The sequence below is a fragment of the Peromyscus eremicus genome, chromosome 17 (assembly GCF_949786415.1).
Source record: "Peromyscus eremicus chromosome 17, PerEre_H2_v1, whole genome shotgun sequence".
NCBI classification, from domain to species: domain Eukaryota; kingdom Metazoa; phylum Chordata; class Mammalia; order Rodentia; family Cricetidae; genus Peromyscus; species Peromyscus eremicus.
The window spans coordinates 9,772,495-9,788,169 of NC_081433.1; the positions used below are offsets into that span (position 1 = coordinate 9,772,495).

The 15,675-nt window shown below is 52.6% G+C and overlaps 1 protein-coding gene across 2 annotated transcripts in view; it reads left to right on the forward strand.

Moving 5' to 3' along the window:
* Nucleotides 1-15,675, forward strand: part of Arhgef10 (Rho guanine nucleotide exchange factor 10) — a 94,125-nt gene that overhangs the window by 9,407 nt on the left and 69,043 nt on the right. Inside the window, exons 2-7 of one of the 2 annotated variants that reach the window (XM_059244300.1) lie at nt 3,333-3,503; nt 7,452-7,631; nt 8,591-8,887; nt 11,257-11,320; nt 12,452-12,528; nt 14,251-14,307. In XM_059244300.1, the coding sequence (XP_059100283.1) occupies nt 3,467-3,503; nt 7,452-7,631; nt 8,591-8,887; nt 11,257-11,320; nt 12,452-12,528; nt 14,251-14,307 (712 nt within the window). In that variant the 5' untranslated portion in view covers nt 3,333-3,466. The remainder of the gene's footprint in view (nt 1-3,332; nt 3,504-7,451; nt 7,632-8,590; nt 8,888-11,256; nt 11,321-12,451; nt 12,529-14,250; nt 14,308-15,675) is intronic. The other variant, XM_059244299.1, reaches the window with a different exon arrangement.

Here is a 15,675-nt window from a genome sequence, read left to right on the forward strand (position 1 = left end):
TGGGGTCAGTGGGCAGTGCTGCTGGTGGGGTCACTGGCTGGTGGGGTCAGTGGGCAGTGCTGCTGGAGGGGTCACTGGCTGGTGGGGTCAGTGGGCAGTGCTGCTGGAGGGGTCACTGGCTGGTGGGGTCAGTGGGCAGTGCTGCTGGAGGGGTCACTGGCTGGTGGGGTCAGTGGGCAGTGCTGCTGGAGGGGTCACTGGCTGGTGGGGTCAGTGGGCAGTGCTGGTGAGCACAGAGACGCACAGAGCCGATGCAGGGTGGCTTTGCTTTTCTCTAGAGCCCCCAGGCACTGCTGCCTACTCTGGTTTTTAGCTGGCCTCTGTTTCTTACTGATGCTAAGTGATGCCATCAGCCTGGGTTTATCTCATGACACTTTCAGATGCCCAGTGGCCACACTTCTTTGGTCCCGGTCTTTCTGGACTGTATAGAGTTCGAAAGTCCCTACTGATTGCTCTCATCTGCTCTACAAGGGCATGAGGCCCGGGAAAGGCGTGTCCCAGGGCCGGATCTGTGTTCACAGAACACAGCTCATCTGTGTCCATTCTTTCATGAGACCAGCTGAGTCCTCAGCAGCCCGAGTCCTCAGAACCCTAGACCTGTTTTGGCTCCAGGAATAAAGGCAAGGACGAGGTCACGTGAGCTCCAGGAGATGGGGCGGTGCTCGTTCCAGCAGCCACGTGTTCCTCTTGGGGAGGTGGCGTGGAAGTGGTCAGCGTCCCTCTCCCAGTGAGTCTTACACAGCTGTGCCCTTCGCTTCCTGTGGTTTCTCACCACTTACCAGGAAGAAGCCCTCCCGTAAACCCCTTTGTTCTTACTTTGTTGAAACCCTTGGATGTCCAGCAAATACCAGGCAGGTTGATGGGTGGAGGAGGGTCAGCACGGGATCAGAACATCAGTCACAGACGTTGCCTAGCAACGCAGCACTGTGCACGTGTGTATCCGGCCAAGGTGCCTCACACTGAGACGTGCACTTACCACGGGCATGGGGTGTCTCTCCTACAGCCCCTCTGAGATTCTGTCACCTGGCATGGGTTCCATGCGAGCAGCTGCAGCACAAAGGTCTCGGTACTTGCCCAGGTCTTGTTGGCTGGCAAAGGGCTTTGCCTCTACCCTAGGTGCTGGACGTTCAGGCTCTACCCCAAACACTTGTCCCCATTATAGCCCTGGTGTATCTTGCAGATCCTCAAGCTACAGTGTCTTCATCTGAAATAACAGGGTCTGTTCTCAGAGCTGGGGTGCGGTTACACTCTCAGTGGTCAGTCAGTCAGGCCTGGCTGTGGCTCACCACATGTATGGCAGAGGGAGCCAACACCACAAGTGCTGGGTGGTGGTGGAACCATGCGGGTTTCAGAGCTGAGACAGCAGGTGCCCACTGAAGAGGCCTTGCCACTCAGGTGGGCATCTAAGCGACTTCTAGTGCTCATGATGGTAAGATGGAGCCACATGGCCATGCATGGGGGCAATGCAAGAGGCGTATAACAGAGAGCACATTCAAGCAAGGTTGGCAGACAGACAGGGACTCCGTATACTGGCAGATGATGGGGCTTGGCATGGGCAGTCAACTCGTCTTCATGAGAACATGGTTTGGCTTACTGAAAGTGCCAAAGCCAACATCAAGCCTGCTAATTAGGGTGAAAGAATTCACTGGGCTGGTTTGGCATCTTAGATGTTGTGAGGTGCAAAGCTTTGCCTGCTCGCGCTCGCTCGCTCGCTCTCTCTCTCTCTCTCTCTCTCTCTCTCTCTCTCTCTCTCTCTCTCTCTCTCTCTCTCTCCCCCTCTCCTGTCATTAGGCAGGAAGTATGTGGAGAGCCCGTGGCTGAAGAGGCAGGGGTGCCACCCACCGGGCATTGCATCCACCTGTCTGTCACTGGAACAGAAGCATATGGAGGAGATCTCAAAGCAGTTTGCTTTTCTTCCCACTGTTCTGGTGGAATCTAGGGAGGGTGATGAGTGATTCACAGAGGGATCCAGGGCTGGTGTTGAGTGGTCCCTGGGTGAAGCTAGGATGGGTATTGAGTGGTTCGGTGTGGATCAGACTACCCTTCTCACAAGATACTGTTTCTCAAATTCAGTTTTTCAAATATATGTAGAGAATGAAGCACAGAAAGTGAAGACAGGACAGAAACCCAGTCTGTGGAGCTTGATCCTGCTTACCCCAGAGGTAGCTAAGAAAATGTCAGTGTTGTTCCTGATGAGGAACAGGTTTTACAAAAAAACTATTGTCAGCACAAAACCCCAGCTCTTGCCTCGAAGGGGATAAGAGAGATGATTCTGGAGCCAAATATGAGCGATGGTGGCTGGGAGCAGAACCGTGTCCCTGTGTAGTAGCAGTTTCCTAAAGTGTTTTATAGTAACAACAACGGGCACTTGGTTACCTCAGGTAGGTGAGTTACAGCAAAGTAGGGGAAGCCGCTCCAGGACCCTGATGTTGTCTGATGACATTAATCTTTGGGGTGGTGGAGGCTGGGGATCTGTCTTAGTCAGTGTGCTGTTGCCGTGAGGAGACACCATGACCACGGCAACTCTTAGAAAGGAAAACATTTCACGGGGGCCAGCTTACAGGTTCAGGGGTTCAGTCCGTTGTCATCATGGTGGGAATCATAGCGGTGTGCAGACAGACACGGTGCAGGAGAAGGAGCCAAGAGTTCTACATCTGGATGGGCAGGCAGCAGGAAGAGAGGGGGACCCTGGCTTCTGAAACCTCCAAGTCCAGCCCCCATGCCACACTTCCTCCAGCAAGGCCACACCTTTGATAAAGCCACTTCCTATGAGTCTATGGACGCCATTTTCGTTCAAGTCACCACGGGGTCTGCTCTGTATTTACCTCACAGTCACAAGGATGGTAGGTCTCACACGGGCTAGAGCGGGGTGGAGATTGGCTGTTTAGGGCCTAAGATAGCCCAAGATAATTATGCTCCGGGCTTGGGAGTATTCCAGCTCTCCACAGTCACTGATGTTCCGATCAGTAAGCAGCCATGCAAAGTGTTGAATGTGGCCGCAGCTCTTCCCCTGGGAACTTCACTCAACGCTGCTGCTGAGGTTTTGTTTGAAGGAAGAGGAGAAAGTGTTTGGTTTATGGGTTGACTTCTCCCCTTAGAACGTGGCGTGAAATCTAGCAAAGACCTTCTGTGGTGTTGGTTGAGAGGGCTCTGGCCAGGGCCTCGGGCTCCTGGCCGTGGTTCAAGGTGAAGTCCAGCGCACTGAGAACCCTTTGTTTGTTTTGCTCTGGATTGTCCCTTCTTGGGAGATTTGCAAGTATTTGCAACTAATAGATGGTAAGTGCTGTCATTACAGCCGGGAGTGACGGCGGTGACCTCTTTCCTTGTTACAGGTTGTTTCTAGAAAGTCCCGAATGGTGTCTCCTGGGAAGGCTTTTTATGCCAACTTGATGGACAATGTTTCTGCGTGTAGGGGCTCCTGTCCCCTGATGCTGACCAAGCGTGGAGAAAGGAGGCGAGGCTGAGCATGGACCAAGGAGAGCCTTCACCTCCTGCGCCTGCAGGTAGGGGTCTGCCTCCTTAGAGGTGTCCCTGGGGGGCTGGAGAGATGGCCCAGTGGTTAAGAGCACTGGCTGCTCTTCCAGAGGACCTGGGTTCAGTTCCCGGCACCCACATGGCAGGCAGCTCACAACTGTCTGTAACTCCAGCTCCAGGGGATCTCATGCCAAATGCACATTAAAAAAAAAAGTTAGAGAAATTTTAAAAAATTTAAAAAAAAAATAATAATAAAAAGAGGTGTCCCTGAAACCTGTGGTCCTGAGGAGTTTTGAGGACTCCAGCTTCCAGAATCACTAAATTGCTACTACTTGGCATGGGGCAAGAAAGAGAAGGTGGTGGGTATTGTGGTATAGATGGGACCTGAGCTTTGGGCTTTGCCCTGTGGTATAGCAGCATACCTGGGTGCCTGGGAGCCAGCTGTCTGTGTCCGAGCACGTGATATATGTTTTCAGTGACCCAGCGTGGGTCGTACCTCAGGGCGTGTGCAGTCCATATTTGGGGATAGGCTCGGCCTTCCAGTCATGTTCCCTCCGGAACTGGCAACCTCTTGAGCACGGGGGTGGGGAGTGGGGGGTGGGGGTGGACTGGGGCAGTGTTCTTCCTGCATCTATCCCCTGTGGGCAGCTCAAGGCCAAACTGGGTGCCCTCTTCCACCTGCTCAGTTGACAAAAGGAGGGGCCTTTGGTTGGTTTCTTTTGAAGACTGTCTGTCAGAGACACCACTACCCACCTACCCTGCAGATGGAGAAGGAGGCAAGGTCTGAAGGTTAGGGTGAGCTGAGGCTGTGAGGAAGCTTAACTGCATGAGGCTGGCCGTTATTCCGCTGTGTGTCCAGTACCCTGCAGGTGTGGGCTGAAAGGGGCTGACCTTTGCCACACTTGGCCCTGGCCCTCCTGTCCTACTCTCTGCTGCCTGGGAGCTCTGGGCCTACATGGTGACACACGGGGGTCACAAATAACACGCGTACAGCTGTTTCCGAGGAGCGTCTAAGACCTGGAGACACCAGGAGGGACCCAGGTCGTGAACTGGATAGATAGAAGGTTCCAGTGTACACTGCCACCCCAAGGGGACTCCCGTGTGGGTGAAGATTCAGGGTAGAAGCTCGCCCGCCGGGGTTTGCTCCACCCAGGAAACGTAGGCTATGAAAGCAAGTTCCAAGCCATCTCTCCACGAGGATTTATAGGCACTAACAATTGCTGGTGGGGGAGAGAGATTTGATTTTCTTCAGTGGTATACAACCTAAGGAAGCTCACTGGATCGATCTCTCTCTCTCTCTCTCTCTCTCTCTCTCTCTCTCTCTCTCTCTCTCACACACACACACACACACACACACACACACACACACACACACAAAGGAAAGTACAAAGAGGAGGGGCCGTCAGTCATCAGGAGTGAGAAGGAGAAGAGGGAGGATGATGGGAGGGCTGGGTATCATGGCGTGACATGACCTTGACCAGGAACAGCTTCGTTCTGTTCATTCAGACCACGGGTTCGAGCATGGCAGTGAGGATGTGAGTCAGAAACCTCCTCTATGGGAGTGGGCCGGCCCTCTGAAGGCAGGGCCTCTGCTTTCCTTTCAAGTAAGTGCCAAGTGGTCTTGGACTGTGAAGGTGAAACTGGAAATGGCACCTCAGTGAGGTCCAGCTTAACGTGGGACCCCATCACCTACCTCCGTTATTTTGTGTAAAGAACAATGTGGGGTACAGCCGTGTGGCGGGGAGACATTACCTCTTCCAGACCTCTGTAATCATTTCCAGAGCCATCCAGGCTCCTCATCCTGGGGCTCTGTTGCTGCTATGGGGGGGTCACTGAACATCTCCCGACTACTGATGGTCTTGGTTAGGCCAGTTGTGCCCAGCTGTGGCTGCTGTTGGAGTCAGCTCCCTGGTTCTGGCAGGCTGCAGGCCCACATTGTAATGCTCGCCTTTCTGTCAGCCACACTTGGCTGCTGAAAGGCCACCCCCTTCCCACCCCCCAGGTTGGGTGAGCAATCTCCACCCCCGGTATACTTCCCTATAGGGGAGAAATGCACCATGCACACTTTGGAGGGGGGGGATAACACTCCACCCCTAGGTCAGGGTGTACGCTTTTGTCACTTAGGCCCTCTGCAGACCGCTGTGCAAAGCTCTTGTGCCTGCCAGAAGCTCACTAGCACAGCCTTCAGCTTCCTGTTAAGTTTTCCCCCTGGGAACTCTGGCTTTACACAGTCTGGCCACGTTTGCCTTGGGGTAACCTGGACAGACCCACTTGTCTGTTTTGCTTGTTCACATGCCGGCCTGCATCCTTCAGACCTGCTGGAGCCTCTCCGGCCCCAGTGTGAGGTTCAGCAAGGCCAGTAGAGCCTTAGACTGGTCCCACCGCCCCTGCTGAACCAGCCTCTTTCTTAGCTCTCCTGTGAACACAGTCCTCTTTGCCCCCACACTGCCGTTCTTGCATCTGGTGGCTCCAGTGCTACTTACCCTTCAGGTGTCTCCCAGGCCCTGATACTCACGGGGACCTCAGCCAGCAATAACCAAGTGTGCCTAATGGTCCATGAGTCAGTCCACCAAGGACCGATTTCCCTCATTTTGCCTCAGGACACTCAGCTTTTGTTTCAAGGAGGGATGAGTGGTTTTATTGCTAGGTTTCTCCGCTTCCACGGCCCTCAGCTTGATCCCATCCACCACCACATCCCACAGCTTCGCAAGCCATGCACTTGAAGGCTCCTTAGCCTGAAAGTCGTTGCCAGTTCAAGCAGTTCAGATGCTGAGTCTTGCCTGAGTTTCATGGTTTCCAGGCTGTGCCATCACTGGGGCTCCCATCATCAAAGCTTTTCCTCTTCCTCTGTGTTGAAAGTCAGGTCGGAGGGCTATTAGCACTTCTGTCTCACGCTCTCCCTTCTCGCTCGCTGTCTGGTTCTTCCTGTGGGCTCCCAAGATCTTCAACCCCAGGAAGGGCTCTTCAGAGAGAAACCTCACTTGGACTCTCTTTCCCTTCATCCTGCCAGCTGTAAAAGCCGACACCTCCATCTTACGCTCCCTTTTCCCACTTCTGCAAACCGGAGCCGGGTGCAGAGGGGGGCATCATCCGCATACCTTTCCCCGTTTGAATTCTTCCATTACACGGGCAAGTTCTCTCCGGCAGACCGCTCAGCCTCTGTCACGTGTCTCCCTGCCTCGAGCAAGGGCCGCACAACAGCTGCCAGAACTCGCCTGGGATTCTCTTCTATACACGCTACTTTCATGGATCATGATATGTTCTCTAACCCACTAGCTGGTTTGGGGGTGTCCCCATAGTCTTGTGGCAGTTGTGTTTCCTCAAGGAGATGTGCCACCCCATAGCTCAGAGAGGAAGACAGTGCTGGCATGGAATCCAGAGCGGTTCCCATGCTAGGAAGTGCTCTGCTACTGAACTACACCCCGTCCCAAGAAACCCTACGTGAAGTGAAATGTGTTTATTTCAGCCACGCTTTCTTTCTTTCCCTTCCCCTGCCAAAAGAGCAGTCTGGAACCGTTCTAATTGTGAGGTAGACGTTAAGTGGCCCTTCATTCTGCCAGGGGACGATGTGAGGTGTGTCATTACGAATAGCAAGACCATGGACTTGTCCTGTGGATGGAGGGTCTGTTAGTAAATCAAGCCCTTCTCTCTTCACGTTGTCTTGGTGCGACAAGGAAGGAGATCAGATTTTCCTAGATCCTAAGTCACAGCACGGATTTCAGACGTGAGAGATGCTTTCCCCCTCTCCTCCTTTCCCTCTCTGTTGTTCTTTTTTTCCACCTTGCGGCGAAGCGCCTGCCAAGGGAAATGGTAGCTCTGATCCAGAGTCCCGCTGCTGTCTCTAGTGATGCTGCCAGCTGCATCCCCAGGGGCCGGGCTCAGGCCCTCCACCTCTCCTGCTGGGTTTGTCCTGTCCCGGCTGGTACAAGTGCCGTCCCGGAAGCAAATGTCGGCATTGTGGTTTCTGCTATTTTCAGATTCAGAAAATGAAGTGAAATATGACACCAATAACAATGAAGAGGAAGAGGGAGAATTGTTTGACTTTGACAGTGGAGATGAAGTCCCCGAAGCGGATCGCCAGGCCCTGTCAGCCAATGGGACCAGAGGTGCCGAAGCAGGTGTTGCTGGAGAGACCGGCGAGACCACCTCCCCTGCAGGTCAGTCACACAGCCATGCTGCCCGGGGTCCTGCAGGAGGCACCCTGACCTCTCGGTGCTTCCAGGACTCTGGTAGTTTCCATCTCTGTAACAAAATCCCCGAGGTAAGGATGTGAGCTTTGCTTGGTCTCACACTCCCGGAAGGTCTGGGTCTGTAGGATAGAAGAGCAAAGCAGACCTCCTCCTCACACGATGCCACTCCAGAAGCAGAGCAAGACTCAGAGAGACAAGGTAGCTCCTTCAGAGGCGCACATGTGCAGCTTCAGTGACCCCCTCCCTCCATTCAGGGAGGAGCTCATCCCTGGGTTACCAGGGTCCATTCACCCCTCATAGCGCCACCTGCTGGGGACCAAGCCTGTAAGCCTTGGGTGGGGGTGGGTTTCACATATAAATCATGACAAGGGCAGTTTTGGGGGTTAGAGAAGTCTAGTCTCTGTGATCAGCTGGAAGAGCTATATGCAGCCTTGGAGGATTTGTTGTTGTTGTTGTTATCATTTTCCCTCAGTTTCCATTCTCATTGCTCTAACCCTCCATTTGTAGTTTAGAGGCAGAAGTCTGCTATTTTCTGATAGATGTCACTTGCCATTTTATCACTGTTCATAAACTGGGATGGATCACCTGTGGGAGTTCATGTTCTTCAAGTGGCCGAGGACCAGCTCCTCCTCCTTTGTCCCCAGCCAAGGCTGTCCGTGTGCTTCTTTGACTCTTCTTGTCTGACACACTGTCCTGGGAGCCTCTGGGCAGAGTCTCTTCCACCTGTGCCCAGGGGTGAGGCCAGCTCTCCATTCCCCGGTGTACCACAAGGACCCGGGCTTCACAGCCTCCTGTGGTGATCTGGGAAAGCTGGGGGTCCTGACGCCGGTGGTGGATGCAGGGGTTCCCATGCCCCTGCTGTAGACACAGGGACCACGTACATCCTTTACACCTGGTTTACTAACTGCTGTCCCCCTGTCCTCCAGGAAGTGGAAATGGAAATGGAACTAGAGCCGAACCTGCCCCTGAGGCTGAGCCTGCGAAACCTGTGGTCCCAACAAGAGTGAACCCGTACTCTGTCATTGACATTACACCATTCCAGGAGGACCAGCCACCGTCTCCAGACGCGAACGCGGAGGAGGAAGGGGCGGGCCTGCGCGTGCCCAGTGGTTACTCTGTGCCTGTGCCCTGTGGCTATGCCGTCCCCTCGAACCTGCCGCTGCTGCTGCCGCCGGCCTACTCCAGTCCTGTCGTCATCCGAGCCAAGTCTGTGGAAGAGGAAGGTAGGCCGCCCAGAGCCCCTCCGCACAGCGGCAGGGCGCAGCGGTTACGAAGTCCGCGTCCAGCCTCTCCCTTCCCTTCCTAAGTTACTTGTCTGTGGTGTTGGAGAACGAGCCCAGGCTAACCCCTCCTGTAACTGTTTGGGTGCAGTGAAGGGACCGCTCAGAGGCAGCCGTGTGTTCTGGAACCTCCGGCCCCTGCACACCGGGGAGAGCTTGTGTGGCCTTTACACTAGAGCTGGCCCCAGCCCTGCATTCTCTAACTTATCGTCACCGTTCTAGAGTGTGTGCGTGTCCCATCTTCTCCTAATCTGTGCGCCTCAGCACGGGGTCTCCGTAATCTTCTCTGTGGTAGAGGTCAGAAGATGAACATGCGCACCTTGTCCTTAAGGTCTGGGACTTAGTGCTTCTACCAAGCAAAATACATACAAAAATAAGAAAATAGATTGTTTTAAGTCATGTCGAATTATTTTTTAAATAAAGTGCTTCAAATGGTGTTCAGTTATTCATCACTTTAAAATGATAGATTTTTTTTCTTTTCTTCCTCATTACTAGGATTTGAATCTGCAGCCCTGTACATGCTAGGCAAGTCCCCTGCCAGCGAGCCACATCCACAGCCCTTTTTGATTGACTACTTATTTTGAGAGCAGGTCTTGCTAAGCTGCCCATGTTGGCCTTGAATTCACTCTGTAGCCTAGGCAGTCAGGAACTCATGATCCTTCTGCCTCAGCTGCCCGAAGTAGCTGTACCACATGCCTGGCATATGGACACATTTTCTCTGACTGCAAAGACCCTCATTTTTAGACAGTTGCTCTCCTGCTAGAGAGGAAGGACGCACAGCAGGACGTAGCATAGTCTTAGCATTTATGGTCAATTTCTGCAGGAAACATTTCTCTTTAGAACCTTCTATGGTTTCCAGTATTCAAAACTGAGTTTTCTTTAAAAATTGTTTTCTTGGTTATTAACTGTAAAGGATAGAGCCCCCACTGAATTTCCCATGTAACTGTGAATCAGAATTCTGCCTCTGAGCCTCCCCAAGTGTAAGAAGAATGTCTCACCTTGGGTATCCCAATGGGTTCCCTGGAGAGATGAAGAGACCCTTGAGATGGGAGAAGGAAGGACTCGGCAGAAATGCCCTGGTGAGGGACTGAGTTCCGAGCTGCTGGCCTCCGGACACCTGGTGCCCACATCTTGCCCTAGAGGAGGAGGCTGCTGTGCTCCACAGAGCCTTCCTGGGACCCATATCCTCAAGTCTCCCGTCATAGCCAATGCTGGCAGCCCAGCTGGAGCTCGGGCCTTGGCCACCTGGTGGGAGCCAGCCCTGGCAAAGAGCTCTGATCCCTGTCTACAGCCCTCTGCTGGCCAGGGACCTCTGGTGCCCTACTTCCTGCACATGCTCACTTGCCCCCCTCCGTCCGTGTCTGGCCTGTGTCTTGGAGGGCCCACTCTTCACCTGACGTCCTAGAAGCAGGCTCTTGCACAGAACAGCCGTAGGCATGGGGAAGCACCCGAAGCGTCCAGTCAGGTCCGGGGCGGACGTGCGTCTGTGTGAGTCAGAAATGGGAGGACACTGCCAGTCAGACCAGAGAGCGCCTGGACAACTTGTGTGAGGAGGAAGTTGGGTTTATCACACGTCACCGTTCCTCTGTCCACACTGTCCTTTGGGTTTGCCAGGTACCTGTGTTGTAAGTCAAGTGGTAACTTCCACGAGAACTCAGAACTGCAAGAGCACTGTGTCAGCTCTAAGTATTGCAACAAGTACCCGAGTGGACAATTTGAAGAGAAGGAAGATGTGCTTTGGCTCACGGCTCTTGGGGGCTCATCGCGTGGCCACGGCCGCGTTGCTGTGAGGCAGAACGTCAGAGAGTGGTGGGAGAGCGTACGTGGAACAAAGCGACTGCTGTCATGGCGGCCAGGAAGCTGTCAGAGGCAGGGGCCTTGAGAAGATGGCCCCCCAGGGCATTGCCACCCTGTGGCCTGCTTTCTCAGACTAGACTCCACCTCCAGAAGTCTTCATCACTTTCCAATAACGCCATCAAACTATGACCCCACTGGTGGTTAACATTTGGTGTCAGAGCCCTTATAGTTCGGTCACCTCTCAGTGATTGGACCGCTTAACCTGGGGACCATGACCTCAGTACAGGAGCCCCCGGGGGACACTGTATCCAAGCCTGATATGTGTTGTGCTTCCTCCCTCCAGGCTGGTGTATGATGTGTGTTTGTGTTAATCTGTGTCACAGACCTGGTATCTCACATTCTGTCACGAATACGTTTTATCCAAGAGCTGAACATTTTCTAATCTGTGGTAGCGTAAGCCTGTTGGGGAAACATCTTGTCAGGTGTGAAACACTGTCGATCTTTTCTCTTGACAGAAGCAGCAGAAGTTTCGGGAGACGGGCAGTGCAATTCCCTAAGCTCCGAGGACCTTCCACACAGGTACCTGTGCTAACCCCGGATCGTCTGTATCTGTGGCCTTACCTTGAGGGCTGTTGTGGTCACCCCACTGGGTTCTCAGGCCATCTGGGCTGCAGGAAGACACTCCCTTGACCCTCAGGGTGCTACTGTCGTGGGTCCTACCCGCTTCCAGGCCCTCCCGGGAGCCACAGCCTCAAAGTGTTCCCTCTCTCTGCAGCATCAGTACAGCTGTGAGATGGTGACCAGCTGTGAGATGGTGATCAGCTGTGTCCTCTCTCCGTCATCAGGCCGTGTCACCCCTGCATGGCTGTGGCTGCTCTTGACTGTGTCTCCCCTTTAGTCATTAAAGATTCAAGTATCCCAAACTCGAAATTCTAGAAATCACTGGAATTTCTAGAGAGAAATAGTCACATGGCAAGAACTTTTTATCGAGCAGGAGTGGAGAATTTGTCGCAAAGCAGACCCACCAAGACCTCCCCCCGACCCCCCGAAGCTATAGCTCTATATATGATTACAAGTTAGTAATCAGTCCTATTGAGGAGACGGAGACAGAAGAATCATGAGTTCTAGACAACTAGGCTAGGCTGCGTAGTGAGATACTGTTTCCCAAAACTAGCACCAGGGCTGGGCAGTTGCCTTTGTGACTGCCCCAGTGGGAGGTGGCTGTCTTGGGGCCTGTCACCCTGCCACCCTTTTGTCAACGTGTTGAGACCTCACAGTGAATCCCTTCCTGTCATTCTCTGTGGGAAGTGTCACAGTGGCTTCATATCGTGTAAGACCTGTCCAAGTCCCTGTCTGCCTGTGACTGTCACCCTGTAGGATATAGCTAGCTCTGTGGTTCTGGTGCCTTCCTCCTGCCAGCCTGTGCTGGAGAAAGGAGGCTGGGGCCTTGCACAGTCAGGTGGAATCATGTATGACCTTCGGGTTGTACAGAAAACATGGCACTTCTGACACTACTTTGTCTGTGTGATTGTTGACGGAGCTATGTGTGTGAACTTGAACTTGGGATTCTTGTAGTTGTGTCCAGGAAGACCCACAGCAAGCATAATAGTGTGCGGCCCCCCCCCCCCCACACGAATACTACAGGTCGCTCAGTTCCCCATGACTGGTATGCTTCTCCACGCTCTCAGTTCATGATGTCTTTACTTCCAGTGGCGATCAAGGCAGCCAGGAGGGCAGTGCCCTGGCCCGGTGGGCAGCCGACCCTGCCAACACAGCATGGATGGAAAGTAAGTACCACTGACCCAGGAGCCTGGATCCCCGCCCCTGAACGCCTACAGTTTTTGACAATGGATGGTGGTGGGTTTTCTTTCCTGGCTGAGATCAGATCAGAAGCTTTAAAATGCTCTCGGTTACTCAAGTGCTAACAAAGCCTTATGTGGAGAAGCTTCCCCAGACTCTGAAGTGGCCTTTTGCTCTGTGTTGGGGCAGTCACAGCTCTGCACGGAGCACTTACCCCTCCTGCTTCTTCCTGGTACGGACTGGCTTCACTGTATGGGGAGGGAGCTAACGCTCCAACCTGCCACCCGTCTTCAGCCATTCTCCATGGAGACACCATCGACGCTTCTTGGATCCCCTCCAGACTGTGGGGGTGCTCGGGGGTGGCGTCCAGGTCTCAGATTCCACAGTTGTTTTTTAAGAAGCGGAGATGTTTTTAGCCAATCATTTTTTGATTTTTTTTAAGGTAGTAAGGATTATGTCTTTTATTACCCAGTGGCTCCTAGTTTCTGTGTAACTGTTTTGTATGATTGGCTTAGAGGTCAAACCGCCTCAGCTGCCTCAGCTGGTCAAGTGTCTTCCTGAAAGTTTTGGTTTGGTTTGAACTCTGACTTTGACACAGGTTCTAGGGTGATTGTGGTGGCTCCTTTGGGGCTGCTGCCTCAGAACCATCACAAGAACCCATAAATCTCATGTTGTATACATGGCGCTCAGGTTTCTTCTGTGTCTGCACCCCGCCTCCCAAACCCAAACAGCTGCTTAAAAACAACCCTAGGGCTGACACCACCCAGCTCTGCCTCGGGAGGAGAGCTCTTTACTGTGGCCACAGCTGGTAGGTGTGAGTGGTGTACCAGCTGCCACCACAGCTTCAGAGTTGTGGTTTCTGGGCTTGTTCTCCATGGTGAAGAGTAGCCATGCTACATGTGGGGGACAGTTCATTTATACTCCGTCTCCCGTGGTTTTCAGTACAGTAATACACTGTGGTTGGGTGTGCTTCCGTAGAAATGATAACACATATACCTTGGAAAATTAACTTCACAAGCCTTTAGATGAAGCACCTATCCACATAAGGCATGTAAGCACTTTACATATTCAGATCAGTTTCAATGTCGTTGGTGATCCGATGTGACCATCTTATATAGTGTATTACATTTTTACAACACCCCCAACCCCATCACACACATTTGTTAAGAAAACTTACCCACAGAACACTCATGTCCCCATAACCCTGTGTGGGAAACCGCCCTGTGCATTTGACACTGTATGATGGGGAGGGAGCTAACGTGTAGGTCAGTGGATTCCCCATTGATGTGGCTCCAGTGGATACTCCTTTTATTCCTAAGACCGTGTACCACCTTTGTATTCAGAACCCCACAAGCTTACCCCTGTTCAAAAGAGCCATGGAGAGATACATTGTGAACACAGTGATAGAGTGAGTAGGCCTGGAAACTGCCAACTGCCCCCCAAACCCCACAAGCTTACCCCTGTTCAAAAGAGCCATGGAGAGATACATTGTGAACACAGTGATTGAGTGAGTGGGCCTGGAAACTGCCAACTGCCCCCTGTTGGTCCTGTTTCACGTCTTTTCTGTTTTGAGATGAAGCTGTAATTCAGAGCGGTTCTTCTGTCTGGGATGCAGTCGGCCACCCCTCTACACTAACCGTTGGGATGTTTATAACACCACACTCACTGGTTCTGGCCAGTTGTTAACAGACCGTCCCTTCTTATTGCAGATCCAGAGGAAGCAATTTACGATGACGTTCCAAGGGAGAACTCCGACTCTGAACCAGGTTTGATCTTGTCTGGACCGGAGTTTTAGGTCTAGTTTAGCAGCCTTTTGTTTTGGGTGCAAACGTAGCTAGTGCCTGTGCAACCCCCTGGGTCCAGCATGCATGTTTTCTGTCCTGGTGGTATGGGTGCTTATCTTGTATGGTGTGTTTGAGGACTGGTGTGCTTGCTCACAGCACTTGAGGCACAAGAGCGAGAGATATGGAAAACAGGAGCAAAGGTTGGAAACATTGAGGCTAAGGCATTCTAGCACACGTCTAGGAAGTGATATAAAGGGGGAAGCACGGAAAGTCAGGTTACGGTTCTCTAGATCAAAAGGAAAACACACGCGGTCGGATCACAGCGATGATACAAGCCTAAAGCAGGGTTCATCGACCTTGATCTAGAACCTGGCAGATGTAAGCGAAACCGCCGAGCACCAGATCGCTGCGAAAACCTTAAAGCAGCACGGGAAACAGATGAGCCACTGAGAGCTGTGGGGGAAGGATGGCAGGCCACTGGGTAGCTGGAAGAGGGAGGCGCCCCTGCGGCTTCCACATCCAGACAAGCACAGTCTCTTCAACGTGCCACGGCAGCCAGAAGCTTGGGTTTGTCCTCACAGACTCAGGAAGCATTAGGCAGCAGGAGAGCCGTGAGCGTGGGCAGACCTGTGGTGAACCCCAGGGCACAGTGGAGGCAGCTGACAGTGCTGATGGGTTGACAGGTGGGCTGACCCTCAGAGCTGCGGGGAGCCGGGCCCCTCTGCCCTGGCAGGGTAGTGGCTGGCTTTCTTGTTGTTTTTTTGTGGCTTGTGGTTTTGTTTGGCTATGAAAGGTTCAGTGTGTGTTTGATGGGCAGCACCTGAGAGCATAGAAATATGTCCTTTAGCTTCTAAACCCGTGAGCAAAACCAATGTGGTCAAAAGCAAGGAAGGAAATATGATGGTGACCAAAATGTGACCAGTCTAACTAACAGCCTATGAGGTGTCACACCAGCTGGCATTATTAGCCAGCATGACCAGTACACATTAAGTTTCCTGCTTTGTGGCATTATTGCAGGGACAGAGTGGCCTCACAGGACAGGTTCCATATGCATACAGAAAGTTACATCTGAGGTGTAGCCAGAAACAGGTTCCTGGTGTAATTGGAGTGTGAAATTTTAACAAAGGCCTCGCCACTGTCGATGGGTGCTGGCTGCAGAATCAGTGGCTGCAGAATCCTAGCATGCCCGGCTTGAAGACAGCTTTGGAGATAGAGTTTCCAAGTGTTTTATCAAGTTCGTGTAATACTTTAAAATTATGCACTATGCTTCCGAGCAAGCATTAACAAATACCGAAAAAGTATTATGCCAGTGTCTTTGGATAAACAGTCTGTCTTAGTTAGGGTTTCTTT